This window comes from Pongo pygmaeus, chromosome 14, assembly GCF_028885625.2.
Source record: "Pongo pygmaeus isolate AG05252 chromosome 14, NHGRI_mPonPyg2-v2.0_pri, whole genome shotgun sequence".
Lineage (NCBI taxonomy): Eukaryota > Metazoa > Chordata > Mammalia > Primates > Hominidae > Pongo > Pongo pygmaeus.
The window spans coordinates 36,127,686-36,155,009 of NC_072387.2; the positions used below are offsets into that span (position 1 = coordinate 36,127,686).

At 37.1% G+C, this 27,324-nt stretch overlaps 1 protein-coding gene across 1 annotated transcript in view; it reads left to right on the forward strand.

The window, feature by feature from the left end:
- Positions 1–27,324, forward strand: part of LOC129011423 (protein POLR1D) — a 44,896-nt gene that overhangs the window by 8,599 nt on the left and 8,973 nt on the right. The window contains exon 2 of the mRNA XM_054446348.2: positions 17,240–17,314. Within this exon, the coding sequence (XP_054302323.1) occupies positions 17,240–17,314 (75 nt within the window). The remainder of the gene's footprint in view (positions 1–17,239; positions 17,315–27,324) is intronic.

The window sequence follows — 27,324 nt, forward strand, 5'->3', positions numbered from 1 at the left end:
CAACAGCCTGGAGCATCTAATTACACAGAGATTGAACTAGTTGGCTTAAACAACAGCTTGGGGTTACAATTTTTGTTTTTTGTTTTTTTTCCATGGGTGGGAGAGACTTTATCTTTCTCTGCTGACCTCTTTCAAGGCAGTGTTGTGTAGAGGTGAAGGGTAGGGACTCTGAAGTCAGAGGGCCTGTTGGCTCCACACTTCCTATCTTATGAATATGGGCAAGTGATGTAACCTTTCTGAGCCTCAGTTTCCTTACCTATAAAATTAGGCTAATAGTAACACCTACTTCATAGGGCTATTGTGAGAAATAAATGAAATAAAGCACTTAGCACAATTTCTAGTACACTTAAATACTCAAACATTAGCTATTGCTGTTGATATATATGGTTGTTGTTCAAGTCAGTTAGTGGGAGTTAAACTAATGGTCTTCACAGTACAGGTTGTGTCATGTTATCCATAGGAGCCCTCCTGGCTGGCTTGCATGAGCTGCCCGCCTCCCCCACCCTGCTGTCTACCCAAAGCATCACCTGTGACTCTGCTACGCTGGCCTTCTCACTTGTTTTATTCATATAAGCCTAACATTGCCATTTCAGGGCCTTGGCACTTGCCCTTTACTTCCCGAACCTCTCTTCCCCTAAATCTTCACATGGCCTGTCCGTTTCCAAAGTCGTTTGCTCAGAGAGACCATCCTTGAATGGGTATTAGTCCATTGCTGCATAATAGATTATCCCAAAACTTAGTGGCTGAAAGCAACAAATACATCTCAGTTTCTGTGGGTCAAGAATCTGGGTGGAGCTTAGCTGGGTGATTTTGACTCAGGGTCTCTGACAAGGCTGTAGTCAAGATGTCATCCAGGCTGCAGTCTTGAGGATTGCATGGGAGAGGATTTGCCTACAAGCTCACTCATATGGGGCTGCTACTTGCCATGGCAGCTGGCTTCCTGCCATAGCCAGAAAAACAGAGTTAGAGAGAACCCAAGACAGAAGCCAGTCTTTTTATGCCCTACTCTCAGAAGTGGCATTCCATTGCCTCTGCTCTATTCTGTTGGTTAGACATGAGTCAGTAAGTCCAGCCCACACTTGAGAGGAGTACATGAGGGTCTGAATACCAGGAGGTGGGGATCCTTGGCACCATCTTAGCGGCTGCTTACCCATCCGCCTTCTCTAAAGTGGCATGCACACCCACATACAAACCTCCATCACTCTCTATTCCTTTACCTTGCTATATTCCTTCATAGTACTCATTGTCAACTGACATTATATTATATATTTATCTATTTATTGTCTAACTCCACTTGAAAAATATCTGCTTGGTGGCAAGGGCTTTGTCCTTGTTCGCTTCTGAACCCCAAGCACTTAAAACTGGGTCAGGCACACAGTAGGCTTTCATTAATGTTTATTCAGAAAGTGAATGAATATATGCATGATTACATATCTGTCAGAGTATGAGTGCCACAGCAGGAAGAAGGACTGATGATTTATAATGACATTATTTTGTACACTTATCAGCTGACATTTTCAACTCAGCCACCACAGTAACAAGCTTCAAGAAGACAAAAAATTATTGAGTGGGACAAGGAACCATGCCTATCCTGTGGCTTCAGTGGGAGGAGGAGCTGGGGGGAGGCAGGAGTAAGCATCATAGAGAGCCTTGATAAAGGTGGTTATGCTTTATATTCTGTTTCATTTTTGTCTTCTCTGTGTCCTCAAGAGCCTCTAACACTACTATCTTCACCACCTTGATCCCATGACTCATCTGTTATCTTGTCTATTGGTTTAAAAAGGTAGAATATCTCCCACTTGAAGTTGATTGATGGACATTTTTACTTTGCAGCAGCAGTATGGGAGAGTGATACTAATTTTCCTTGGGATCTTGTCCCCACAGAACTCTAGTAGGGAAAAAGTTGTAGGATTGTTGTTTTGAGTACCATGAAGTGGAATTGAAAGGATTTGATTCCAAGGTATGCTGTTTTTTCAATGCCAAATAGTACACTCATTTCCTAACCAGCTGTCTCGTAAATCTATGCCATTTACTACAAATAGCATTGCTTTGGAAAAATAACAGAATGCATGCATTTGTTTTTCCAGCAGCTATTTAAGGGCCATTTGTTTTCCAGGTACTAGGAAAGCAAAGACGAATCTCATTTCATGCCTACCTTCGCAGAGTTTGCAATCCGACTAGACCAAAGAGCTGTGTAGTATTAAAGAACTGAAGGATAGGTGTCATTTCTTGTAACTCTCTTACCTCATTAAAATTGCAGCGCCCCCCTGCCCCGTCCCCCAGCACTCCTACCTTGTAGTATTTTTTCCATAGCGCTTATCTTCTAACATATGACATATATAATTTACCTATTTATTGTATTCATTATATATTGCCTTTCCCTCTACCCCTCAAACACACACACTGTCACATAAGCTCCGTGAGAGCAGAGATTTTTGTTTGAATGTTCACTGATGTATCCACAACCCCTGGAACGATGCCTGGCTTGTAGCAGGTGTTCAAAAAATGTTTATCGAATGAATAGAAGATTGACTCTGTATTGTTTTTACATTAAATACCCCAAGAGCTGAACTTGAATTTAAAAAGGGAAATAACTATTCTATAAGCTTCGAATTGAGAACCACGAATTTGTGGTTGTGTGTCTTCAACTCCATAGTCTGTCACATGTAGATGGCAAGAGACTGGGCCTGTCCAGGAGGAGTCAGACCTAGAGGTTCATTTAGGCGAAGGGTGACCAGAGCAGGCAAAGATAGAGTGCCAGAGGAGTAGCCTATGCAGTAGGAACCAAGCAGATCTGATAGATATTGCCAGGTAGATGACTCCAGAGAGGTCCCCTGAGCTAAGAAGAATTGGGCATGTTGTTTATACACACATAAGAAGGCAGGGCTTTGTTTCTGCAAGGCCAAATTTGGCTGCAATGCATCTCACATTAATGAGAACTGACCCCTGCCAAGGCTAACAATGTTGGTTTTGTGAGCACCTGTTCTACGCATATACCTACTGTGTGGTTTCGGATTTGGGGAATTCCCAGACCGATAATATTTCAAAAAAATCTAATGGGGTGAAAGGATGTAGTATTGCTTAAGTTTTATTTTGCCCTTACTTTGTGAAATGGACTTTGCCTCACTTCGGTGGAAAATTGCCAGAAATCCCAGTCTTTATTTAGGTGACCTGAAGCACTTGAAGGACAAAACAAAGACTTAAAGCATTCAATAATTTGATATCTGTTGTGCCATTTTTATCATGTTAGCTCCACAATAAATTGAACAGACTCTTGCACTTTTCCCTTGGGTCCTCATGAGCATTTGTCTACAACTGTTAATAAGTTACATGGGATCTAAGAATAAATTTTCATTGGAACTCAGATTTCAAGTGAAGGATCACCCAACATTGCGATGCCTCATCTAACATTATTTCAGATCCTGAGTTGCTTCTTTGTTCTGCATACTTAAACATAAGTCCTAGTACTAGGAATACTTAACAAGGGGTTTTTGTTGCTGTTGTTGTTTCTAAAAGTGATTAATATAAAATTGGTAATATAAAATTAATATAAGCTTCATTTATCACATCATTCCCTGAAGATGAGGAGTAAAAGAGTACCATCATCATATTCTTGTCAAAGTAAATGAGTTGGATTTATATTCTTTATCAGACCTTGTAATTGAAGCCTTCTAGACTTGATTCTACAGTTTTATTTCTGCTTTTTGTTTATTGATTTGTTTACATGGCAAAGATTGCAGTTTGTCCTTAAATGGATGGAAAATATTAGGGATTCTAGGGGCTTATGATTAGAAACTTATGATTAGTTTGTTTGTATGGCAAAGATTGTACTTTGTCCTTAAATGGTTGGAAAACATAAAGGATTCTAGGGGTTTATGATTAGGAACTGTTGTGCTGAAAATGTCTGTCTTTAGAAGTGTTAGCTTACAGGTGTGTCACTGTCTGCTGCCCAGACTTGTAGCAAGTAAGCAGAGGATTCCCTTCCTATTTCCTTGTTCTAATAAGTTGGTCCCCATCGGAGAGCAATGAAAGATCAGAACAAGCCAGAACATGAGGAAGCCAACTAGACTTATTGCTGGCCAAAAGCAGACAGCCTAACAGACACGTAACTGTGACTGTAAAGTAAGAAGACTGATTTGCCTCACCAGGTAGGAAAACCAGTTTAATCCTCCTTCAAGGTAGATAGTGTCTTTTCCCCTTTATAGAAAAGGCAACTGAGACCTGGGGAAGTTAGGTAACCAGCCTAAGGTTATATGACTAGTAATTAGATAGGAACCCAGGATGGCCTGACTCCATAGACTCTCCTTTTTTTTTTTTTTTTTTTTTTTTTTTTTTTGGACACATGGTCTCACTCTGTCACCCAGGCTGGAGTGCAGTGGGGTGATCTTGACTCACTGCAGCCTTGACCTCCTGGGCTCAAGCAGTCCTCCCACCTCAGCCTCCCGAGTAGCTGGGACCATAGGTGCAAGCCACCAAGCCTGGCTAATTTTTGTATTTTTTGTAGAGATGGGGTTTTGCATGTTGCCCAGCCTGATCTCGAACTCCTGAGCTCAACCTATCCACCTGCCTTGGCCTCTCAAAGTGCTGAGATTAGTCATGAGCCACTACGCCTGGCCAAACTCAGCTTTTAATGGGCGTGATGTCGATGTTACCTGCCTTGGACTCATATAAAGATAACAGCTTTGCCAGAGCATATGCTCCAAGGAGTTCAGTTTAAGAGACAAAATTGTTGGCCTAGCTGAAACATGCTGGCAATGGGGCTGTTCTTTGTAAATCTTAAACATGAAAAGAATCAAATGAATGAGAGAGTAACTTGTTAAGAACCCAAATAAAGGTTTACTGATAATACTTGGTTTCTGAAAATACCATTTTTCATATTATTAAACCTTATTAGTATTATCTTTAAATATTTTCATTTTAACTTTTTCATCTATATTGTGCTAAAGCAGTACTTGATCATCCTCAAAATATAGAAACTTTTATTCACGGATTGAATGAAATAAGGGTATGTGTTATTTGACAGGACTCTGGATATGAAGTCAGAAAGCTCTGGGGTAGAGTCAGCTGTTCCCTTTACTGGTTGACCTCAGACAAGGCAGCCTCCCTAAGCCTTGGTTGCCTAAACAATAAAAGGGAAACAGGAACTTCAAGGGTTCATCTCAGACTTGGTGAGGTAATATATATTATTCAGTAAATTGCTGTGCACATGATATTTTAGTTAACATACATAACTATCAATAGTATATCTATGATTACTATTGAAATTATAACTATAAAATGATTATTTTTAAAAAAATTCTTAATAGATTTGTTCAGTGCTCTATAGTTACAAAGTAACTGTATATATATATATATACACATACACACATATATATATATAAATTGTATTTAATCCCCCTAAGAATTCTGAAAGGTTAGTAGAAATATCTTCATTTTAATCGCATAGCTTTGTGACCTTGAATATCACAGGATCGCAGAGCTAGTAGGTGCGGAACTGGGACTCATTTTCTCACCGCTATATTGTGGATGCTTTCTTATTCTCTTAAGGTTACTTGATGGTGCCCTAGATTTAAAACTGTAAAGGAAGAACTGCATAATTTGTCTTCTAAAAGCACTGAGAGGTGTTTTAGGGACTATATAAAGATAGAACAGTTACTGAGTAAGTCTATTCAGTCTGGATTTTTCAGGTAAGAAATTCTGCTCTGAAGCTTGTGTATTGCAGATCACAATAGTCATAGACACATCACATAGCATTGGGATAGTGTTAGTGTTGGTACTTAAAGTGTTGTCCTCTAAAGGTAATGATCCTGGGCTAAAATATTATAATTATAATCTGTCTCCTCATCGTTTCTCCCTAGGGTGACCATACATGCCATCTAGGCTTAAATATTGGTAATTTTGAGTTAAATTTTCAAAAACCAGACATGATTTAGTGTTAGGCAAGTTGTTAACTTCTCTAAACCATAATTTCCTCGGCTTTATATGACAAAGTTAAACCAGATGGCCTCTAAATCTAACATTTGAGAAACTTTTCCCTTACATTTTTTGATAATATAGATTGTATTTAATGGATCTTTACCCGAACATTTTGGTTCAGGTAATTAAAATGAAAATTATAGTGAAAAGATCCTTGAAGCTTTTCTAAAAACACTGGGCGTACAGGAATTAATATAGTGTATGTCCCAATTTCTATCAAGCAAATGCTAAGAGAGAATTGTAAATTTAGGGGTCTAATATTTCAAATGAGATGTGAAAGTATGGTCCCAAGCATTTGTACTGAAAATGCAGCACCCCTTTTTTGGTAAGCGTAAGAGTGTATTAGACTTTGGGAGGAAGCCAAATTATGCTGTTTGGATAATCAGCATGATCTGTCTCTCAGAATTTTCCCCTGCAGTCTCAATTGGGTACCTATTCTATTTTTAACTTAGTTCTAAACTCTTTGTTAGCATTGCTCCATCCAATTAAGCTGCAGCTGCTGTTCCATCCCTAAGGATTGTTTATGTTTCAGTGGATGAGATGGTCCTAATATGTATGGCTACTTAAAGTATAGTTTTAATTCAGGGACAAGAAAAGATTGTGTTTAAGTTTGTGATTTTTTTTAAAACAATGCATAGTTAAACATTGGCTCTAGAACATGCTTTCACATTTCCCTTCTTAGTTATATTATCACATATAATTTATAAAGTCTCTGAATGATAAAGTGTGGTTTGCTGGGTTTTGGTTGTCTTGCAGCTGGTTTCTGATGCCAAAATCATCGATTGTATTACTCTCTGTGGTTTCTTTTGGCAGCTGATGTGTTGTTGGAATGATATGTGTTATGATATAAAGGTAAGGTTGGATTAATCGTAATGGAATTTTCCATGCCTTGGGTTTTTCTCCATACTGTAGAGATTAGTCTCCATGAGCTGCTTCCTTCCTTCCTTTCAGTTAATCTCTGCAGCCTTTCTAGTGGCTCCTCCTGTGCTGTTGAATTCAGCATTTGTAAGAATGTGTTTGCATTGTACCAGAGCTCTACAACTTTGGCCAGCTAAGAAGGAAGCATCTCTGGGATCTTTGAATGTCAATATAAAACCTTATTTGCACAGTTGTGCACTTTTGGCTGACTTGTTCAGTGGACCATCTAAGTTCATCACTTTGAACTTTTGTAAACATTTTCCTTAAAGGGATGCTGCTCTCAAAGTTAGGTTTATGTGTATGTTTAACTGCTTAACTCTATTAACTACTCCTTTATATAAATATAGAATTTTCCCAAAACACTTGTATATATATTAACTAAGTTTTTAAAATTGTAAAATGGGATTTAAAATTACCTTGTCCTACTTAATTCATTGCTGTATAGATTGGCACCAGAAAAACAATTTGAAACTTGACAGTGTAGGGTTTAAAGAGTTGAGAATTTACCGATGGGTTTTAATACATTTAAAAAAAATTTTTTTTTTTTTAAAGATAGGGTCTTGCTGTGTTGCCCAGGCTGGCCTCAAACTTTTGAGATCAAGCAATCCTCCCCCATCAGCCTCCTGAGTAGCTATGACTACAAGCATGTGCCACCACACTGGCATAAATTTTTTTTTTTTGTATAGTATATTTTTGTAGTTAATTATTGATGTAGAATATATTGTCTACGTATATATGTGCTATTTTTTCAAAATCTCTCCCCACCAGTGTGTAGAGGAAACTACCATATGCCTCAAAGCCATGTTTGATGCCTAGAGTATGAAAGACAGAAAATGCCTGGTGATCAAGATGAGGCCTGGTCTGGCAGTCCCCACAGCAGGAGGGAAGCACGGTCGCTCTACAGTGGGCTACACCCTCTATTTCACTGGCCCTTCATCATCTCTTGCCTCTAAGGCAGGACTGTGCCTTGCACTTAGCGGTCGCAGGACTGTCACTGAACCTGTGATGTTGTCTGTGGAGTGCAGGCTTTCTCTTCTTCCCATCTCATTGTGTATTGCTAGATTTCTAAGAATTAGAAGTATACACAAGTTTTCTTCCTGTGGTTAGAAATGGCTTTATTCAGATGATGACAGGTAAATTATTTATCTTGAAATGGCATTTTCAAGAGACTAATTTCTACGTGTATTTTTAAATGAAAACACTTTTTAAAGAGCATGAAATGATGAGATGCCAAAATCCTACACATTCTAGAACTTTCTTTTATGTTTTTTTTTTTTCCTATTCTTTGGCTTTTAGCTTTGAGTATAATTTATAATCATTTGATGAATCAGAGACTGAAATCTACAAGGGGTGGACAGCTTGTTTTCTAGCGGATTACTGCAGCCTTGACACGCTGAAGAAAATAGCTTCAGCAGGCTGACCAGACTTTCTGCTGAATAGGCCATCCTCGGGGCTTAGATCCAAGAGCTCTGAGGTATTGTTTAGGACAGTCTACAGAGAACTGCAGATGATTTGTATAAAATAAAGCTCTTTTAGGATTAAGAGAGTGATTTACAGACCACGCTTTTGGTGAGGTGGTTTTTCTGGTATGTGGTGTGTTTATCAAAGAACAGTACACCTACCAAACTTCTCCCTCATTAAAAAAAAAGCTGTAGAGGCAAACTTTAGAGGCTTATATTGTAATGTTTTCTTTTGAACAAATTCTGCAATATTTTTTCAGTCTACATTTTGAACAGTTATTTGGTGAGAGTCTGAATTTTATTTTTTATTTCTGCTTTTTGGTCTTCTGCCATTTTTCCTATCCTTTACTAAATTCAGGCAGCTGCCATATTAGCTTTTCTTTGCTTGGATATTGGCTCCCTTCCACACCCATCTTTCTAGACTTTAAATCCCTTTTTCTTTTGCAGTTTTGTTTTCATCAGTTTTGTTCTCCAAAGCATCTGTTCTCTTAAAGAGATAACAAAATACATTTTATTGAGTAAAAGAACTCAATAATTATTTGACCTTATATTCTTTGTGTGGATTTTTCCCCCAACTAATATTTCAGAAGAGCATAGACTGTAATATTTTTAACCCTAACATTTGACCTATCAACAGATCTGCTCTTCCTGTTATTGTATTGTCCATCGGCTTTTCCATTCAGAGTTTACTATTTCCTAAGTAACCCTATCACCACCACCCCACAAATTTATTTTCAGTAAGAGCTGCCTTTCTTCATAGCTTATATAAAAATTTACCATAGCACATTTACTCAGGTTTTATAATATGAATTGAAAAAGAATCACTGTATTTTCTGTATCAGGATTTAAGAATAAAGATTGTACCAATGTTGACTTTCCAGTGGACACTAATTTAGAGTATGGAAAGGTTTGAACTGCAGAAAAGTTTAAAAAGACATTAACTTGTCAAATCCTTCATCTTGGCATGAATGTAATAGATCCTTCACTAAGAAAATATTGTTTCCCACTAGTGCTAAGCTTCCATTTTCTTGCTTGTCGTATTATTTCAGTTCATGACTCTGAAGACACTCATGATTTAATACAGTACTTGAAACAGCTGCACCTGGAAACTGAGTAACATTTTGCAATCTTAAATCATATTACTCTTATATTTGTATATGTGTAGGTCTATGTGGAACATACAAGAAATTTGACACTGATTCATAGATCATTTTATTATTTTACATTTTGTTTTTTAATACTTTTAGACTATTATGGTTTATAGAACATATAACCTTCCCTCAGTATCCCTGGGGGGTTGCTTCCAGGACCCCCATGGATACCAAAACCCACAGATGCTCAAGTCTGATATAAAATGGCATAGTATTTGCATATAACCTACATGCCTCTTCCTGTATACTTTAAATCATCTCTAGATTGCCTGTAATCTAAGTAATCTATTATTACTAATATTATGTTGTACTAGGTATAATCTAGTCTTACCTAGTACAATGTAAATTCTACGTAAATAGCTCTAATTCCGTATTGGTTTTCATTTGTGTTACTTTCATTGTATTGTTTTTTTTTGCTTCTTTAAAAAAAATTTTCAATCCATGTTTGGTTGAATCCACAGATACAGAGGGCCGACTGTACACTCTTATGCTTACAAAAAAAGGGGTACTGCATTTTCAATACAAATGCCTTGGGACCATACTTTCACATCTCATGTGAAATATCAAATGCCTAAATTCACAATTCTCTGTTAGCATTTGCTTGACAGCAATTGGGCCATATGCTAAACTTCCATATTAATTCCTACACATCCGGTGTTTCTAGATAAGCCCCAAGTCAAAGTATTTACAAGGCTCTTTTTCCTATAATTTGCAAGGAATGAAACCACTTTTAATTTATATGAAAATCTTGATTATAACAATATAATTAGGGACTTTATTAAAATCAGTGCAAGAAAATAAGTTTCATGGAATATATACGAAATATTTCTATCTTTCCACATTAATCCAAATATTACCATTAATCCAAATATTAATATTAATCCAAATATTCAGCCATTTCAAAAAATGGCTGAAAATATTTTTTATTTTGTTATAATGAAAGCATATTTGTCAAGATAGGAAGAAGAAATATATTTTAATATTTTTAGCTTATTTTATAACTTTTACATGTTTGGAAATATTGTATGGGGACTTCATGTGCCCCTCAGTGGGCCTATAAGAAAGGAGCAGTTACATCTATTGATGTGGAGCAAACAGGGAGATCGGGAAAGGCTTGGTGGAGAGGTAATGTCAGAGCTGAGTGTCTGGCATAAAGGTTGTGAGTGGAGAGTGATTTGGACAGAGGGCATAACCTGGGCAAAGCTCCCCCGTGCATGTAACAGCAAATGTAGTGTTGCAGTTGGTGGGAGTGTCTAAGCTATGTTATGTCTCTGGACTGTCAGAGCCAAGGCCCTAGATGTGGTTATCCCACAGAGCATCTGTGTGGCAAGGCCTTGCAGAGACAGGCCAGTAGCCCCACTATGACATCTCACCCTCTCTGTAGTGGCACCCTCCACTCCAACACTAGGCGCTGTCATCTCAAAACACAATTAGCCTCTCCACTAAGAAATGGAGTTCAGAGGATGTTAACATGTATATATATATATATATAATGAAGCAAAATAATAATATTGGAAACTAAACAAAGGCCATTTATCTCTGATCAGTAGCTCACTGAAGGGAAAAGTGTTTTCTAGATCTGAAACCTTGCTGAGATTTTCAGGCAGCCCTAGTGGATCGAAGTCCTCAATCCTGACAGGAGAGATGCCAGCTCTGCCTCATTCTGTGTCCTTGGTCAGTGTCTGTGGTTTCCCAGTCTGCCCTAATGTTTGATGACACTAAGGATACGTGTTGCTGTTGTGCCCCCGTTCGTTTGGCCACTACAGGGGATTGCTCCCTCAGGAACCTGTAGCTATTCATTTTTTTCATTACATTTATTTGCCCAGTGACATACTATATTTTTCTCTTTTATCTTCTTTTCACCTCCTTTGTCTTTCCTCTTCTTCCATCTCACCCATCATCATCTATTCTGTCTACAGATGCAGTATTTTTATTTTTAAAACCTTGCATTTGTATCATTTCCCACACATACCCAGAACCCATTTATTCCCCAGATCTTAACTTAGTACCTACCATGTATGTGCCAGGCATAGAGAAAACTAGGTTGAAAAAGAGAAGTTCTGAGACCTTTAGGAGTGTAAAAAAATAGCTATCATATTTCTTCTGCTTCTTATAAAATACAGAACACTTGGATCCAAATCAAATATTTTATTTTATCCTCATAACAACCCTGTGAAGTAATTATTATCATCATTGCAAAAAGCAATCAGCAGTATCTTCGTCTTATTTTTCCACCACTGCTTAAAATACCACTTTCATCTATCTCTTTAGTTCATGTTGGGCATGAAATCAGCAAAGGATCTCATTAATTTTCCTTTCAAACTCATGTTCTTCCGTCACCTTCCAGTCTTTTACCAGCATAAGTTCTTCTTAAAAATTCAGCACCTTTTCTCATGACTTTCTATTTGTTATTTTATAAATGAATATTGGAGCTCCCTCCTCACATTCTCCTAGATAATCCAGTATTTGTTTTTAAAGTACATATATGGCTCTTTATTTTATATGCAGGCCCTAATAGCCTCTTCAGGGAAGAGCCTAGTTTGCCATATAAATCACAGTACGTTGTATTTAGCAAGTGCGTAATATAGATTAGCTGAATTTAACAAAATATGCAGATTAATTTATTGTGCCTTTAGTTTATGTCTGTGAATAAGTCTTTTCATTTCCCAAATGACCTCAGTGTTCCTATTGAGTTTTACCTTGTCTTTAAAAACCCTTTTCACAATTTGAATTTTTGTACCTTTCATTAGAGCTGATACATGACCCCAGACAATCTGATATTTTACTGAAATTAAATAAGGATATTTCTGAATTTTTGCCTGTGTCTGTAGTCAAAATACTAAGTCATAAAGAACCCAAACTTTGTCCTGTGGTTTCTACAGATCCCTATGCCTACTAAACCACTAGTTACTACTGGCAGTATGAACCTATAAGCAGTTGTTTGCAGATGTTCAGAGTGATCTGATCATCTGTCCGTATTTTTTTAATCAATGACCTGACATCAAAACTTTACTGAAGATCGAGTAGATAGTTCCATTTTTCTCTCTAAGTTTTATCATTCCATTATGCGAAGAAATTTAGATTGCCATAGTAAGGTTTCTTTTACACGTATGTGGATGAGTCCACAAGTATAAACATGTTTGCCTTCAGCACTGATAATGTGTTGGGCCTTTTAGATAACTTCCCAGTCAACAGCAGCAAATGATGCTGTACTCATTTCTGCCAATTTTCTAAGAAGTCTGTATTCTTGTCACCAAGTCATGCTTGTTTGAACACATCAAGAAAAGAATAGTCTTATTAAACAATGTATTGCCTTTTTTGAACCTGTTTTTCTGTCCATCATGTGACAGATACTGTACTATACAGTTAGCTGATCAAAGGTAACTTTTAAAGACTGAGAGAGACACAAATGGGGAAAGCTTCTAACGTTCAGCCTTGTGTTCCTAGCTTTCCTTCACCATCACAGGAAGAGGCCTATAGTTCCCTCTGACTGACTCTATCATTTTTGAGCAGTTATTTGAGATTTAGCTTCTCTGATTTTATTCCTTTAAAATTCCTGTTTTCCTACTTTATTATTTAATTTTCCTCTCAATTTCTGGTGCTTTATTTCAGTTGCCTTCAATTTCTTGCTACCCCTTCTATACACTGGAACAGTTAACCCTCAGTTGATTAAAGTGATTAAAAAGAAACAGACCCAGATAACTCAAAACTAATTTGTTTGACTTTGGATTTTAAGATGATTTTGTACCAGATTTGCATTCCTACTTGGGTTTTACTTAAGCTGCTGTTATGATCAGTTGACGTTCCTTAAGCATGTACCAGCTGGCTAATGGAGTGAACAGGCAGGCCTGAGGAAGCTGTGCTAGGATGGAAAATTGGCTGGAGATAATACACACATGGATCATTGAAAATTGACTGTGGTTTGTTCCTGTGCCCAGAAAACTGTCTGCTTAATGACTCAGCTCTCTTGGGTCTCCATGGAACTTAGTATTCTAATATAATTAATTAGTTTTACAAAGAAACCTTCAAGATATTGAAAAGAACCAAGTATAAAAACTAGCATACCAAGAACTAAGTTTATGTCTGAATAATTTTTTAATTGTTCAAGTTCTGTATATACTTAGTTCTTATATATTCTCCTATTTGCTTTTCCTGTATTTTAATTACAGTTTACACTTCTTTCATCACCTCATTAAAAACTATCTTGTTTCATGCACATTGATGTTTCATAATCTTTGATAATTTAAGTTATTTTGCTCCTGTGATCATGCAGAATAGAAACTGGATTTATAATTTCCTCACCCAATAATTCATTAATGAGATTTCTAGAGGAAACAACAGAGGCTACAGTAATGGGGAAATTGCTGACTTTCTCCCCTTAATTTTGAAGGTAGTTATGGTGTTTTAAGGTTGGGATACTTGATTGCTAGAAATTCTTGTTTTCTTCTTTGGAAGTAAAGCTCTGTAGAGGGAGCTTATGCAGGAGAATTTTGGGTGGGAAGTAGCGAATGCTCAACATTCTTAGGACAAAACAGTGATCAGTCCTCCTTCATTCCTTCCGCCTCTCCAGTATCAGCCTATCCCCCAGTTCTCTTTGAATGAATGCAGTAGTGGCACTCTGTTAGGCCTTTTTCTCCCCATTTAGTTTCTTTTTTGCCTTTTAATGATAAACAATTTCTCCAGGATTTGCTGCGCAGGTATTTGTGGAGGAGATAGTCTTATAGAAGGATCAGATGATACCTAGCCTTAAAAACAGAGGTTGGGTTTTGTTTGCTTTGTTCCTCTTCCTCATTGCCCTTCTCCTTGATCGTTAGCAGTGTTAATTCGGGCAAGTTAGTCGATGTCTCTGAATATCACTTTCCACATATGTATTGGTGGTAATAACTATGTTATCATGGTTATATAGGATAGTACTTGGTATACTTAAAGCTCTGTGTGGACATTAGTTGTCATTAAACCAATTGCAGATACCTAACTTGGGTAGATCCGAACCATGGGAATGGGTCACGCTGCACCACTTTGGCTGTGAACAGCAGCTAAGCCCCCTTTACCAATGGGAACACGGTAGACCAGCTGACGGAGTGCCCTCCCACCCAGTCTCTACTCCTCCTTTTATGGTCCTCCATCCTTGGTGAATTTGTTTCACCGCAGGCAGTCTTTCTCATACATATACCTTCTTTTCTCTTTGATTGTACTCGTAAACCAGAAGGCATCCTTAAGCGTGCCAGGTAAAATTAATAACAGTGCTAGAGACAGTTTTAAGTAGAATCGAAACTAAAGAAGAGTCACTGTCAAACTTCAAGCTCTTGAAAGCACCTAGAATATGCCTTCAGGGTCTCTGCAAGAATCCTTACTGAGTATCTTCTGCAGATGTATAGCATTTCAGCTGGATTCTGACTCAAATAAGCTTCTGTAGTCTGGTCCAGAAAGCTAGGCAAACATTTTAACATAGTTTTTATGGGAAAACACATTCTAGTTTATTTGTAACTGATAAATATTTTGTTCATAATTGGGGAACTGCCCCAAAACGTTTTTTTCCTGATTATTTTTAACCATTTCTTTTGACAGAAGGAGAGCACATAGGTGGATCTAGGTATGATTTATCTTTTTATTTTAAAACTACCACACTAATTTATGAGAAAGGAAAAGGCACATTTGGAATATTTATACCCTTTAATTTTTTTACTTAAATCTATAAGGTTGAAAAATGATCTCTGTTTTGGAATTAGGATAAATTTTGCTTGAACTACTGTAAGAGACAAAGTCCCCAGATCATTTCAGCAGGCCATATCATTATTCTAAAGAGCTGGAAGAAGCAGCATATGTGGTCATCAGATGAACTTACCTCTTCGTGATTCCATAAGAGGTTGGGCTGCGAAACTTGTGATTGAGGGAGTCAACATGTCGGTAGATAGGCAAGCGCTTCAGTTCCTCATTGATCCGTAGCAGTGGGCCTTCCCAAGAAGGATCAGAAAATGTCAAGCTGCTGAGTTAACTGAAAAGACATCTTTTAAAGATCTCAATAAGAGTTTATTTAAAAATGAGTTATACAAAAATAAGCAGATATATTTTTGAAGATTAAGAGGTGGTGAAATAGTTTGAAAGCATAGTATTAGGAATATGGAGGTAAATAACGAGAAACAGATGAAAAAAGTTGAAATTGTTTTCTTTGGTGGTTAGGGCAGGATAATGTAGAAGACTTGTATTTAAAATCTTTTAAATAGTATTTGTCTTTTTAAAGTATGTGCATGCTTTACTTTGATGAAACAAAAATCAACATGAAATAAAACATTCTTGTAAACAGAATGTTAATATCATTTGAAGATTATATAGTGTATGGTAGTATTATAATAGTGTCATTATAACATTTTAATGTAGACTCTATATAATTATCCAGCTTCAAAAATTCATGATTCGATTTATAGTTCTGTCTTTGGACTATATTTGTTTTGGACTATATTTGTTTATACCTCTCTTTTTCTTAACTTTGTTATTGATACATCATATTCAAGTCAGGGACGATCATCTTCCTATGTTGCTACCCATAGCACCTTGCACAGTATCTTACACATAGTAAAGTCTCAGAATATGGTTGATAAATATGTTTTCTGTTTTTTTAACCTCTTCAAAAATTGCACAAATAATACATGTTCATTGTAGAAAAAATAGAAAATGCAGCAATGCAAACAGAAAAAAAAATCACCTTAAAACTCATCTTACTGTTTTGATAACATCCCTCCAAATTTTTTTATTATTATTATTTTTATTTTTTTAGAGACCAGGTCTTGCTATGTTGCCCAGGCTTGTCTCAAACTCCTGGCTTCAGGTGATCCTCTCACCTCAGCCTCCCAAAGTACTGGGATTACAGGCATAAGCCACCACCCCCAGCCCTCTCCAAATGTTTTTCTATGTGATATATATGTAAATAAATTTGAAATTAAGGTTATTCTACACATATTCTTTCGTACCAGCTTTATATACTGGATATGTTATGAGTGTCCTGTGCCAAAAATTCATTTGTCTTCATTTTTAAGACTGCCTAATCTTCCACATATGTGGATATGTTATGATTTATTTAACCAATCCTTTATCAGTAAATATTTAAGTTTTCTGTTTTTTATTTAATTGTTAAGTAGTTTGAATATCGTTGTACATATACTTTTGCATACTTATTTGAATATTTTCATAGGACAAAGTAAAATTTTTAGGTCAACTGGTATATACTATTCTTAAGGTTCTTTATTATGTTGCTGGATTGTCCTCCAGAAATGTAATATCAGCTTCAGTCCCCGTTAGTAGAGAAGAAGTTATCCATTTCTCTACCCCCTCACTAACTAATGGGCAGAAACATTTATTTGTTGAGTTCACTGGTATTTCTTTGAATAACAGTGAATTTGAAAAAATATAGATATATACATATTTGGCTGTTCATGTCTTTTGGTTATTCAAATTAATAAGAAAAGATAATTATTATATTAAGGATATATGATTTAACTGTCTCATATCAAAAATATTTTTTCCAGTTTGTAATTTTTTCTCTTCAGTGTTGCTTCTCTTTATATTGTTTCTTTTTAATTTATGTGTTCAAAATTGTCAACCATTTAAAAAAAAATTTGCCCCAGCAATCATGCTTCAAAAGTTAGTTCCTTTCCCAAGATCATGGACCTGGAATGAATTGATTTTCAGAACTTAGTAGGGTGACTGCCTCTCAAATCTTTTCCTTTTTCTTATCAGGAAAGCAATAGAAGAACTGCTTAAGGAGGCAAAACGTGGGAAAACTAGAGCTGAAACAATGGGACCCATGGGTTGGTAAGTTCTTTGAGTAATCTTCCTTAAAACTTAAGAAAAAATTCTTAGCTGGAGATATAAATATGTAAATCTTTAGCATATAGAGGAAATGGGAAACCATGGAAGCAGAGGAAATCGCTCAGAGACAAGTGTAGAGTAAGACACTGCTGAGAACTGAATGTTGAGAAACTCTAATAACATGAAGAAATGGGCAGCAGGCGCCTATGGAGGATATGCAGTATAGGTTCATTGTCCCTTTAGTTCACAAGTCTCCAAGAGGTATTTAGATACTACTATGCCCAAAGTCACCTGTGCAAGAGTAATATTATGTTGGTGTTTGTTGTTTAAGAATTTCTAGTTTACTTATAGTCCTTAGTAAATTAAAATTTATTTTAGGAAATTAATTTTAACTGTAAGCATTTTGATTATGTGACAATTCAGCCATGTAGAATTAAAGATTACCTTTACAGATTATGTACAAAATAGAGCTTGTTAAAACTTAATAATATGGGCTGGGCACAATGGCTTATGCCTGTCATCCCAGCACTTTGGGAGGCCAAGGCGGGAGTATTGTTTGAGCCCAAGAGTTTGAGAATAGCCTGGGCAACATAGTGAGACTCCATTTCTACAAAACAAACAAGAAAAAGACCCTTCTAGGCACTACTTTAGTGATGCCCTTTGCATTTGATGAATATGCTGATTCTGGAATTTATATCTACAGTTAAAAATGTACTGCAATGGAATAAGGAGGGTCATTAAAAAAGTAAAATATAAAAATGTGGTAAGAGTAGAAGTTAAACTTCTGAACATAGCTCGTTTTGTAAATTTGACATTTAGAACTATGCACATAGTTTACCTAAAATCCAAGACAAAAATTAAAATGGAAAAGACAATACCTAAAAATCAAGCAAAATAAAACATGGACCTGAAAACCATTGAGTGGATGGCTTAGCTACATGGAAAGAAACTATTTCAGGTGATCTGGAATTTGACTATATTTCCAAAAGATAAAAAATAACTACAAAGAAATTGTTTTCAGTCATCATATTGTTAGTAATAATATTGGTATTGCTATTCTGAAAATATTATATAGTAGGATAAAACAAGCAATACTTTCTATATATAAATACCAAGATTTAACGTGAAAATGTTAAAGAGCTACAAATATAAAATCAAAGAAATAAAAACCTACCTATAATCCTAAATTTGAATTGGAAACATCAGTATGAGGTTGTGCTAGAGTTTCCCTTAAAAAAGAGAGGGAGAGAGAAAAGCTTTTCCTAGCTCTCTTCACAGAAAAGGCCTAGAAACAATGACCACTCACCCAGTAGCAGTGAGCACCCCTGGTGCCAAAACTGTGTTATGTAAATACCATTTCTCACTGAAAGGAGAGCGGAATCCTTAGAGTAAGAACTGATTGCAGACCTGAAGTAGTGCCCAGAGTTAGCCAAACTCCAGAATTAGAGGTCACAGTCCCCAAGACTATCCTTACTTCTTATACCAACCACAAGTTCAGAGGGTTCCCCCAAACTACCACCCTTAGCTTCAATAATTCACTGGAAGAACTCACACAATTCACTGAAATCTGTTATACTTGTGGTTACAGCTTATTACAGGGAAAAGATACAAACTAAAATCAGCCAAAATAAGACACAAAGATTAAAGCCACTGTTATCCTTTGCTCCATGAAGAGGACATGCTACCCTCCCAGCATCAGTATGTGATAATAGGCATGGAATATTGCCAAGCAAGGAAGCTCATCTGAGGCTCAGCGTTCAAAGTTTTTATTGCGGTTTCATTAAATAGGTTTGAAGTCATGACATGCTACCCTCCCAGCATCAGTGTGTGATAATAGGCATGGAATATTGCCAAGCAAGGAAGCTCACCTGAGCCTCAGTGTTCAAAGTTTTTATTGAGGTTTCATTACATAGATTTGATTGATGGATGGATGAATGGATGGATGGATTTACATGACTGATCTTAGTTTCTAGGTTGACTGATACCACATAACTCAAAGCTCTCACCCTAAGTCACATGTTAGTCCCTCTGGCATGGCCAGCTCCCACTCTACGACTCTTAGGTGTGACCAGCTCCACCCTAAACAAAGACATTTCTATGACATTACTTTCTGGAAGCTAAGGCAAAGGCCAGCCCTCTCTTTGGGCCAAACCAAACTCTTGACTACATGGGCAGGAAATGTATAAGAGGAGCTGGAAAATCTTGTCACACCAGAAAGCAAAGAAACTGTCAAAGACAAATGTACTCATTTCAGAAAGACTCAGGACCCACTTGAAAGGTCTCCCACTAGTCAAAGATGATATAATTTGATTTAAAAAACAAATAAATGATTAAAACACCTAAAATATGTTAAAATCTGTAAGGTCATAATGATAATCATAATAACAAACCTGGTAGTCCCTTTTATAGGATGCTAGAGAACCAAATCACTATTCACAAAACTGATAAATAGGAAGAAGTAAGCATTTACCCTGTTCCCTGTACAAATTATACTTCAAAGTCACCAATTGATGAAAGAAAACTTTACAGAAGAATTGTAACTAATACATTAGAAGGATTATAGAATAATATTATCATTTGAGTTTCAACACATTCATTAACCCTTATACCACAGAAAGATGCAAGAAGAGCAAACCACCACCTCTGGGGCATCCTTGTCAAAAAATTGAACCTGAATCTGATCAAGTCTCTAGTTAGAACTACTAGTTTGCAAGAAATACAGAGGGCAGAGGAACATGTTAAATGACACCATAAGGCTGCAATCACAAAAATCCAAAATGTGAGAAATGCTACAGGACAAAGAATGCAGTTTCTTTAACAAATGAATTGCAAGGAGAAAAGAAAGAAGAGTATCCTATGAATTAATAGATTTGAGGAACATCAAATAAAATGGGTACCTTGTTTGTATCTTTATCCAAACTAACTGTAAAAAGTTATGCAACAATTGAGGGTATTTGATGATATTAAGGAACTGATGTTGATTTTTTAGGTGTGATAGTATTGCTGGTATTTTAATTTTTAAAAGCCATTCTCTTTTAGAAATGTATTCTGATATATTTATGGATGAAATTATATAATGAAATAATCCAATGTGAGTCAATCTGTATCTATCATGTGTAATCATCTTAGCTTCAGTAAAATACCTAGTAAATAATATATTATTTTAAAGTGAATACTGAAAAAAATGCTCAGCTTTAATTTTGAATATTTATATTAATAGATAAAACCCACATAAACAAAAGCTCTTTGGGGTGTCCTCAATCAATCATTTTTAGGAGTGTGAGTGTAAAGTACCCTAAGACCACAAAGTTTCAGAACCACTGTTATAAGACAATTGAAAACAATAAGAATGCCAGAAGGAATTCTTGTCTTATAGACTCATGGGAAAAGTGGGAGGATGATAGTGAAAATCTGGTGAGATAATGTGTATGAAAACACCCAGCATGATTCCTGGCATGTAGCAGTTAGTTAGTAAATATTAGTTAAATCTGCTCTTCTTTCCAGCCCTCCTCTGTGCTTTACAGAAATAAGGTGCCTCTACTATTGTGAGTCAGATTAGTATAAACTTTTTAGGCACAGGGTGCTTTGGTTTTGGATATAAGGCTGAACCTTCATCAGGCTGTCAGTAATCATTGGTCCAATCTAATGCCTATTAGAAAGACTCAGCATAGAGCTAAAATCATGCAATTTACAAGTGAGTAAGAAAATATCAATCATAGTTCTTGCTCTGTAAGGAGCGTTCAAGGGGATTGGTTGTTTCTTGCCAGCTCTCCAGATAGACATCATTTATCCTGACAACTTTAGTACCACCTACTGGCTTCGTAAAACTTTCTGATAGTAAAAGAACTAGTGTATCAATGCTAGTTCTGCTCTTCGTGGGGAAAGTTACCATGTGCACCAGACTGTCTTGAGATTTGTGTGGGCGTTGATGTACTCTTTGGGAATAACACTGGTTAGGTTGGTAGTTCCACAGAGTTACTGGGGACCCAGGCTCCTTCCAGTTTTCCAAATCTCCCAATCATAGGGTATGACTCTTTTCTACATAGTCTAATATAGTAACAGACATTGAGTCCACGTTTCAATTAGCAGAAAGGAAGAAGAGAAAGAAGGCACACCCCTTTCCTTTAAGAAAATTTGCCATGACTGGGTGCTGTGGCTCACGCCTATAATCCCAGCACTTTGGGAGGCCGAGGTGGGCAGATCATTTGAGGTCAGGAGTTTGAGACCAGCCTGGCCAACATGGTGAAATCCCATCTCTACTAAAAATACAAAAATTAGCCGGATGTGCTGGCACACGTCTGTAATCCCAGCTACTCAGGCTGAGGCAGGAGAATCACTTAAACCTGCGAGAGGGAGGTTGCAGTAAGCCGAGATCACACCACTGCACTCCAGCCTGGGGGACACAGTGAGACTCCATCTCAAAAAAAAAAAAAAAGAAAAGAAAAGAAAACTTGCCAGAAGTTGCATTTACCATTTCTTTTCTTTTTTCTTTTTTTTGAGATGGAGTCTTGCTCTGTCGCTGGATCTCAGCTCACTGCAACCTCCGCCTCCCGGGTGCAAGCAATTCTCTGCCTCAGCCTCCCGAGTAGCTGGGATTACAGGTGCCCACCACCACACCCGACTAATGTTTGTATTTTTTTTTAGTAGAGATGGGGTTTCACCATCTTGGCCAGGCTGGTCTGGAACTCCTGACCTAGTGATCGCCTGCCTTGGCCTCCCAAAGTGCTAGGATTGCAGGCGTGAGCCACCGTGCCTGGCCTGTATGTACCATTTCTCCATGTACCCCATTGGCCAGAATTTAGTCTGATGTCTACATCTAGCTGCAAGGACAGAAATTTCATCTTTTTTTTCATAGGCAGTTGTGTGGCAGGTAAGTATCTGGGGTTCTTTGACTACAGGAAAAAGGAAGAGCAGATATTGAGGGACAACTAGCAGCTTCTTCCCAGATATAGGGAAAAGCATGTTGAAAAGGGAGTAAATAAAAGATGGCAAGCAAAGTAAGATACTTCAGATTGTAAGAGGTGGATCCCGTGGGAGACTAGGATGTGAAACTTACACTTTCCCATGAGTCTGAAAGACACGAATTCCTGCTGGCATTGTTACTTGGTTATCTCAATTGTCTTGGAACAGTGGTTCTCAAACATCTTAGGATACTTGCACTTTTACGTTATTGAGAACCCCAAAGAGCTTTTGTTTATGTGGGTTATATCTATCAATACCAATGTTTAAAATTAAAGCTGGGCAATTTTTAAGTATTTATTCATTTTTAAATAATAAATACATTAAGATAAATAACATTTATATGAAAAATAACTATATTTGCAAAACAAAACGTATTGAGTACAGTAATTTTGGAAACCTCTTTGATGTCTGGCTTATAGAAGACACCTGGGTTCTTATATCTGCTTCTGAATTCAATCTATTGTAATGTGTTATTTTGGCTGAAGTATATGAAGAAAATACTACCTTACAAAGATATGTATTTTCAAAAGGAAATACATATCAGAAAGTTTAACGAAGCCAGTAGGTGATACTTAAGTTGTCAGGATAAATGATGTCTATCTGGAGAGCTGGCAAGAAACAACCAATCCCCTTGAACGCTCCTTATAGAGCAAGAACTATGATTGATATTTTCTTACTCACTTGTAAATTGCATGATTTTAGCTCTATTTCAATAACTTTTTCAGAAAACCGTAGATATTCTTCTTTGATACTACATCAGAACTTTGCAAGTAACTTCAACAAGTAGTAATTTTGTAATATTCTTTTTAATAATGTGTACTTTTCCTATCCTTTTACAGTAAAAGCCCTTTATATAATATCCTTGTTACCTTGGCTGGATCTTCTACTTATTCTTGATTTTGTAACATCATCATTGGTCATCTGGAAAATATTGGTTCACTGAGTTATGAAGCTTCCAAATGTTTACACGTGTCATTATATAATATTTTTAAAATCACATTTGTAAATATCATCACCAATCTCATCAGATCAGTCTTTTAAGTGTCAAGGGAACCTGTCAAGTTCACAGTTTGCCAAAATTCTAATTTTCTTTCATCTGGAAGCTCCAGTTGTATATTGGCAATGAATACTGTGAGTTGTTTTCCTAGAAGTGACAGGCTCACCTACGTCTGAATAACTAGCTAGTTCACTTTGCCATTCAGTCACACAAGTACTTTTCCTTAAAGCCTCCATCATAATCTCAAGTAGCAGAGTGCTTTGTATGTCCCGTTTATACACATACATTATTAAAAAGACTGATGCTCAAGGGTCAAAATTTAACAAAATTAATAATTTGCACTGCTTCATCAAGGACATTCTCAAGTAAAACTGGCCATTTTTAACTGGAAGTGCATGGTGGTAAAGAGTACAATGACCACTGGTACAGTTTTTCATCACTGCCTTGTTTCTTGCCACTGTTTTACTCGTTGCTTTTGCACCATCAGTGCAAATGTCAACCTTCTGGAGTAAAGCAAATTATATCAAAACTATGGAAATAGCTTTGACTTTGTAGATTCCCTTATGAGTCTGGAGGACTCTCAGGGTTCACGGGTCACACAGTGAGAACTGCTGCTTTAGATAGGTGCCAGCAAGCAAATACAGCAAAACAAGGAAAATAACTAGGAGGAGAAAAAAGGAGACAAAGGGTCATTTGTTGAAGATAGGATGTCTACCCATAGTGGTTCAGCACAAGATAAACATTCAAAATCAATGCCTTATACAGTCAATAGCCCACTAGAAAATATAATGAGAAAAAAGGACATTGTTTGATTATCTATGATTGTGTGATATAATATATTTACATGTAATACACAAACATACAATTTTTGGCTGAACCATGTGAAAATTAATTGTAGGCATCTTGATACTTCAGCCCTAAATTCTTCAGCATGCAGATCTCAAAGACATTCTCATACATAATCACATTGTAATTACATATCAATGAAATTAATGTATAATTTCATATCGTCATCTAACATCCCAAAAATGTCTTTTATAGTGGTCGCCTTTTGTTTGGGATGCAGATTCAGGATCCAGGCAAAAATGTTCCACATACTGGATTTGCCCGATTATGTTTTCTTGATTAGATTCAGGTTAAACTTGTTTGACAGGAAGGAATATTACACAGGTGATGTTTTTATATGTCTTAATTACAACAGGTCAGGAGGACTTAATGTCAGGTTGCCCTTGATAAAGCTGGTGACTACCAGATCTCTCCATTATAAAGGTGCAATTTTTCAGCTAAGATATTTCTGGGAGGAATGAGATGAGAATATTGCATGCTCAATATAATAATAGTATGTAAATTTATAGTAATTAGTATGAGATTCGTGTAAGACTAAAGACATTAGTGAGAGAATAGAGAATCAAGAATAGAGACCGGGGGAAGAAAGAGGCAGGAGGAAGGAAGGGAGTGGAGAAGGAAAGAAAACAAAAAAAAGAATGGAGACCCACATATGTATATGAACTAACTGTGTGGAAAAAGGTCATTGTTCATACTGGTGGAGAAAGGGTGGATTATTTAGTAAGTGATGCTGATACAGTTGACTATTCATCTGTAATACTGAAAATTAAAAACTAAATATACAAAATATGAATCTTATAGAAGAAAATACAGGATAATATTTTTATAATATTGGCAAGGAAAAGGTAGAAACCTCCCTCAGCCAGGTACAAAACCTAGAAGCTATGAATGAGACAATGGCAGATTCAACCATGTCATAATAATAGTAAACTTCTACATAGAAAAAGATACCATACAAAAAGTTAACTTGTAAAAAGACAAGTGATAGACTGGTTGAAATTATTTGCCATATATAACAGACGAAGGACTAATACTCTTAGTATTGAAAAAGCTTCTACAAATCAGTTTATAAAAAGAAAACCATATCTCTGTGTGTGTGTGTGTGTGTGTGTCTGTGTGTCTGTGTGTGTGTCTGTGTATGTGTATATATCAAAACTACAAATGGCCAGTAAGTAAACATACTAACACATTTATTGAGTACTTAGCAGAGCTAGGCTCTGCTGTTTTGACACTCATGTATCTGTAAACAGAATGACAAAGATTCCTGCTCTCTTGGAATTTATAATCTAATGGGGGTGGGAGTGCATGCATAGGTGTTTATATTCCTCTTAAATAGTACTTAAATTTCGCCCATTAGATTGGCAGAAATGAAAGAGGCAGTAATCCAGTGGAGACAAAGGGATGTGGAAAGGGGTGCAGTGTTGTGCTTCAGGCAGTGGTGTGGTTTGCTCTGTGCAGGGCCATGGGCAAAATGTTGAGTCACAGTTCTCTGTGCCCCTTTACCCAGGATCTCTGCTCCCAGTAATCCCTCTTTCATAGAACTTAATAAATGTGCGCAGACCTAAGTACAGAATTATTGTAGCACAATTTGATAGTAAAAAAATTAAAGCAGTCCAAATGTCCATAGATAGGAAAATGCTTAAATAAACTGTGGTACATCCTACTGTTGAATATTTTACAGTCACTAAAAAGAATTGGTCAGCACTATATGAATCCTTTGAGAAAATATCTACTATGTATGTGAAAACCTGAGTTGTGGATCAATGCGTGTAATCCTCTATTGGCCAGGTCAAGGAAGGCCATGGGACCCTGTAACGCATAAAGGTCTATGAGAAGTTAGGCCTCCTAACAGTGAGCACTAAGGGGAGCATGAGAAGCGGGGAATGCTATCCATTGTGATCCTCTACCAGGGGCTCTGTTACAGTAATATATAACAAATATGTGTTCTATTTATCACTTTTTAATAGAGTTTTTTTAATTAGAAAATAATCTGGAGAGGTTTTTAAAATTACAGATCTCCAGCCAGGCACGGTGGCTCACACCAGTAATCCCAGCACTTTGGGAGGCTGAGGCAGGTGGATTGCTCAGGTGGATTGCAGGTGGATTGCTCAGGAGTTCAAGAGCAGCCTGGGCAACACAGTGAAACCCCATCTCTACTAAAATACAAAAAATCAGCTGGGCGTGGTGGCGCCTGTGTTCCCAGTTACTCAGGAGGCTGAGGCAGGAGAATCACTTGAACCCAGGAGGCAGAGGTTGCAGTGAGCCAAGATTGTACCACTGCACTCCAGCCTGGGCGACAAAGCAACTCCATCTCAAAAAAAATAAAAAATAAAAATACACGTCTCCTTCCCTGCTTCACTCTAGGGCATTCTGATAGAGAAGTCTAAGATCGGTCCTACAGGTTTTTTGTTTGTTTGTTTGTTTTTTAAGCTTACCAGAAGATCTCATCGATCAAGTTTGGGAAGCACTGCTCTGAACAATTGAGCAAGTCAATCCCATAGAAGACTTAACTTCCTTAAAAATAAAAAGTTTATCTGCTTTTTTCTCTATCTCTCTCGTAATGTTTACATTTTGATTCTTGATCTGTGTTGCTCTGGAAGCAGGAATCTCTGGGTACTTGCTTATTCCAGGGGCAACTGTTTTTTCCTAGCCAGAGTTCAGTCCAGCAGTTCAGCACACCCAAACAGATTTGGGCTATGAAAGGAGGTCTGGACCCATGACAACCATGGCTTGCTTCTACTCACTAGTGTTGGAACAAAGGGGACCTGCCCTCCATCTGCTCGTCCTGGAAGATCACCTGGTCTCCATTTATTTAAATAAGTGTATGTGAGAAACTTTTAACCACTAGTCATTAGTTCTCAAATTTATCTGCACATTTGGAATCACCTGGAAACCTTCAAAAACTACTGATGCCTGTGCCCCACTATCAGTGATTATGAGCTTGGGGTGTGGCCTGGGCTTTGGAGTTTTAAAGAGATACCCAGGTGATTCTAAAGTGAACACAAATTTGAAAAACATTTTACTAGTCCCTTTTGTTTTATTAAAAAGAATGATACCAGCCTGCTCTGCAGAATCCAGAACAATCCTACACCTCGGCCAGAGGCAGACAGCTCCTCCGCGCTGAAATAGCACTTAGGTAGCTTGGCCAGGTGTTCAGCCACAAGAGTCCCAAGACCCATCGCTGTGGAGTGGACCTTCCTGGACAGTT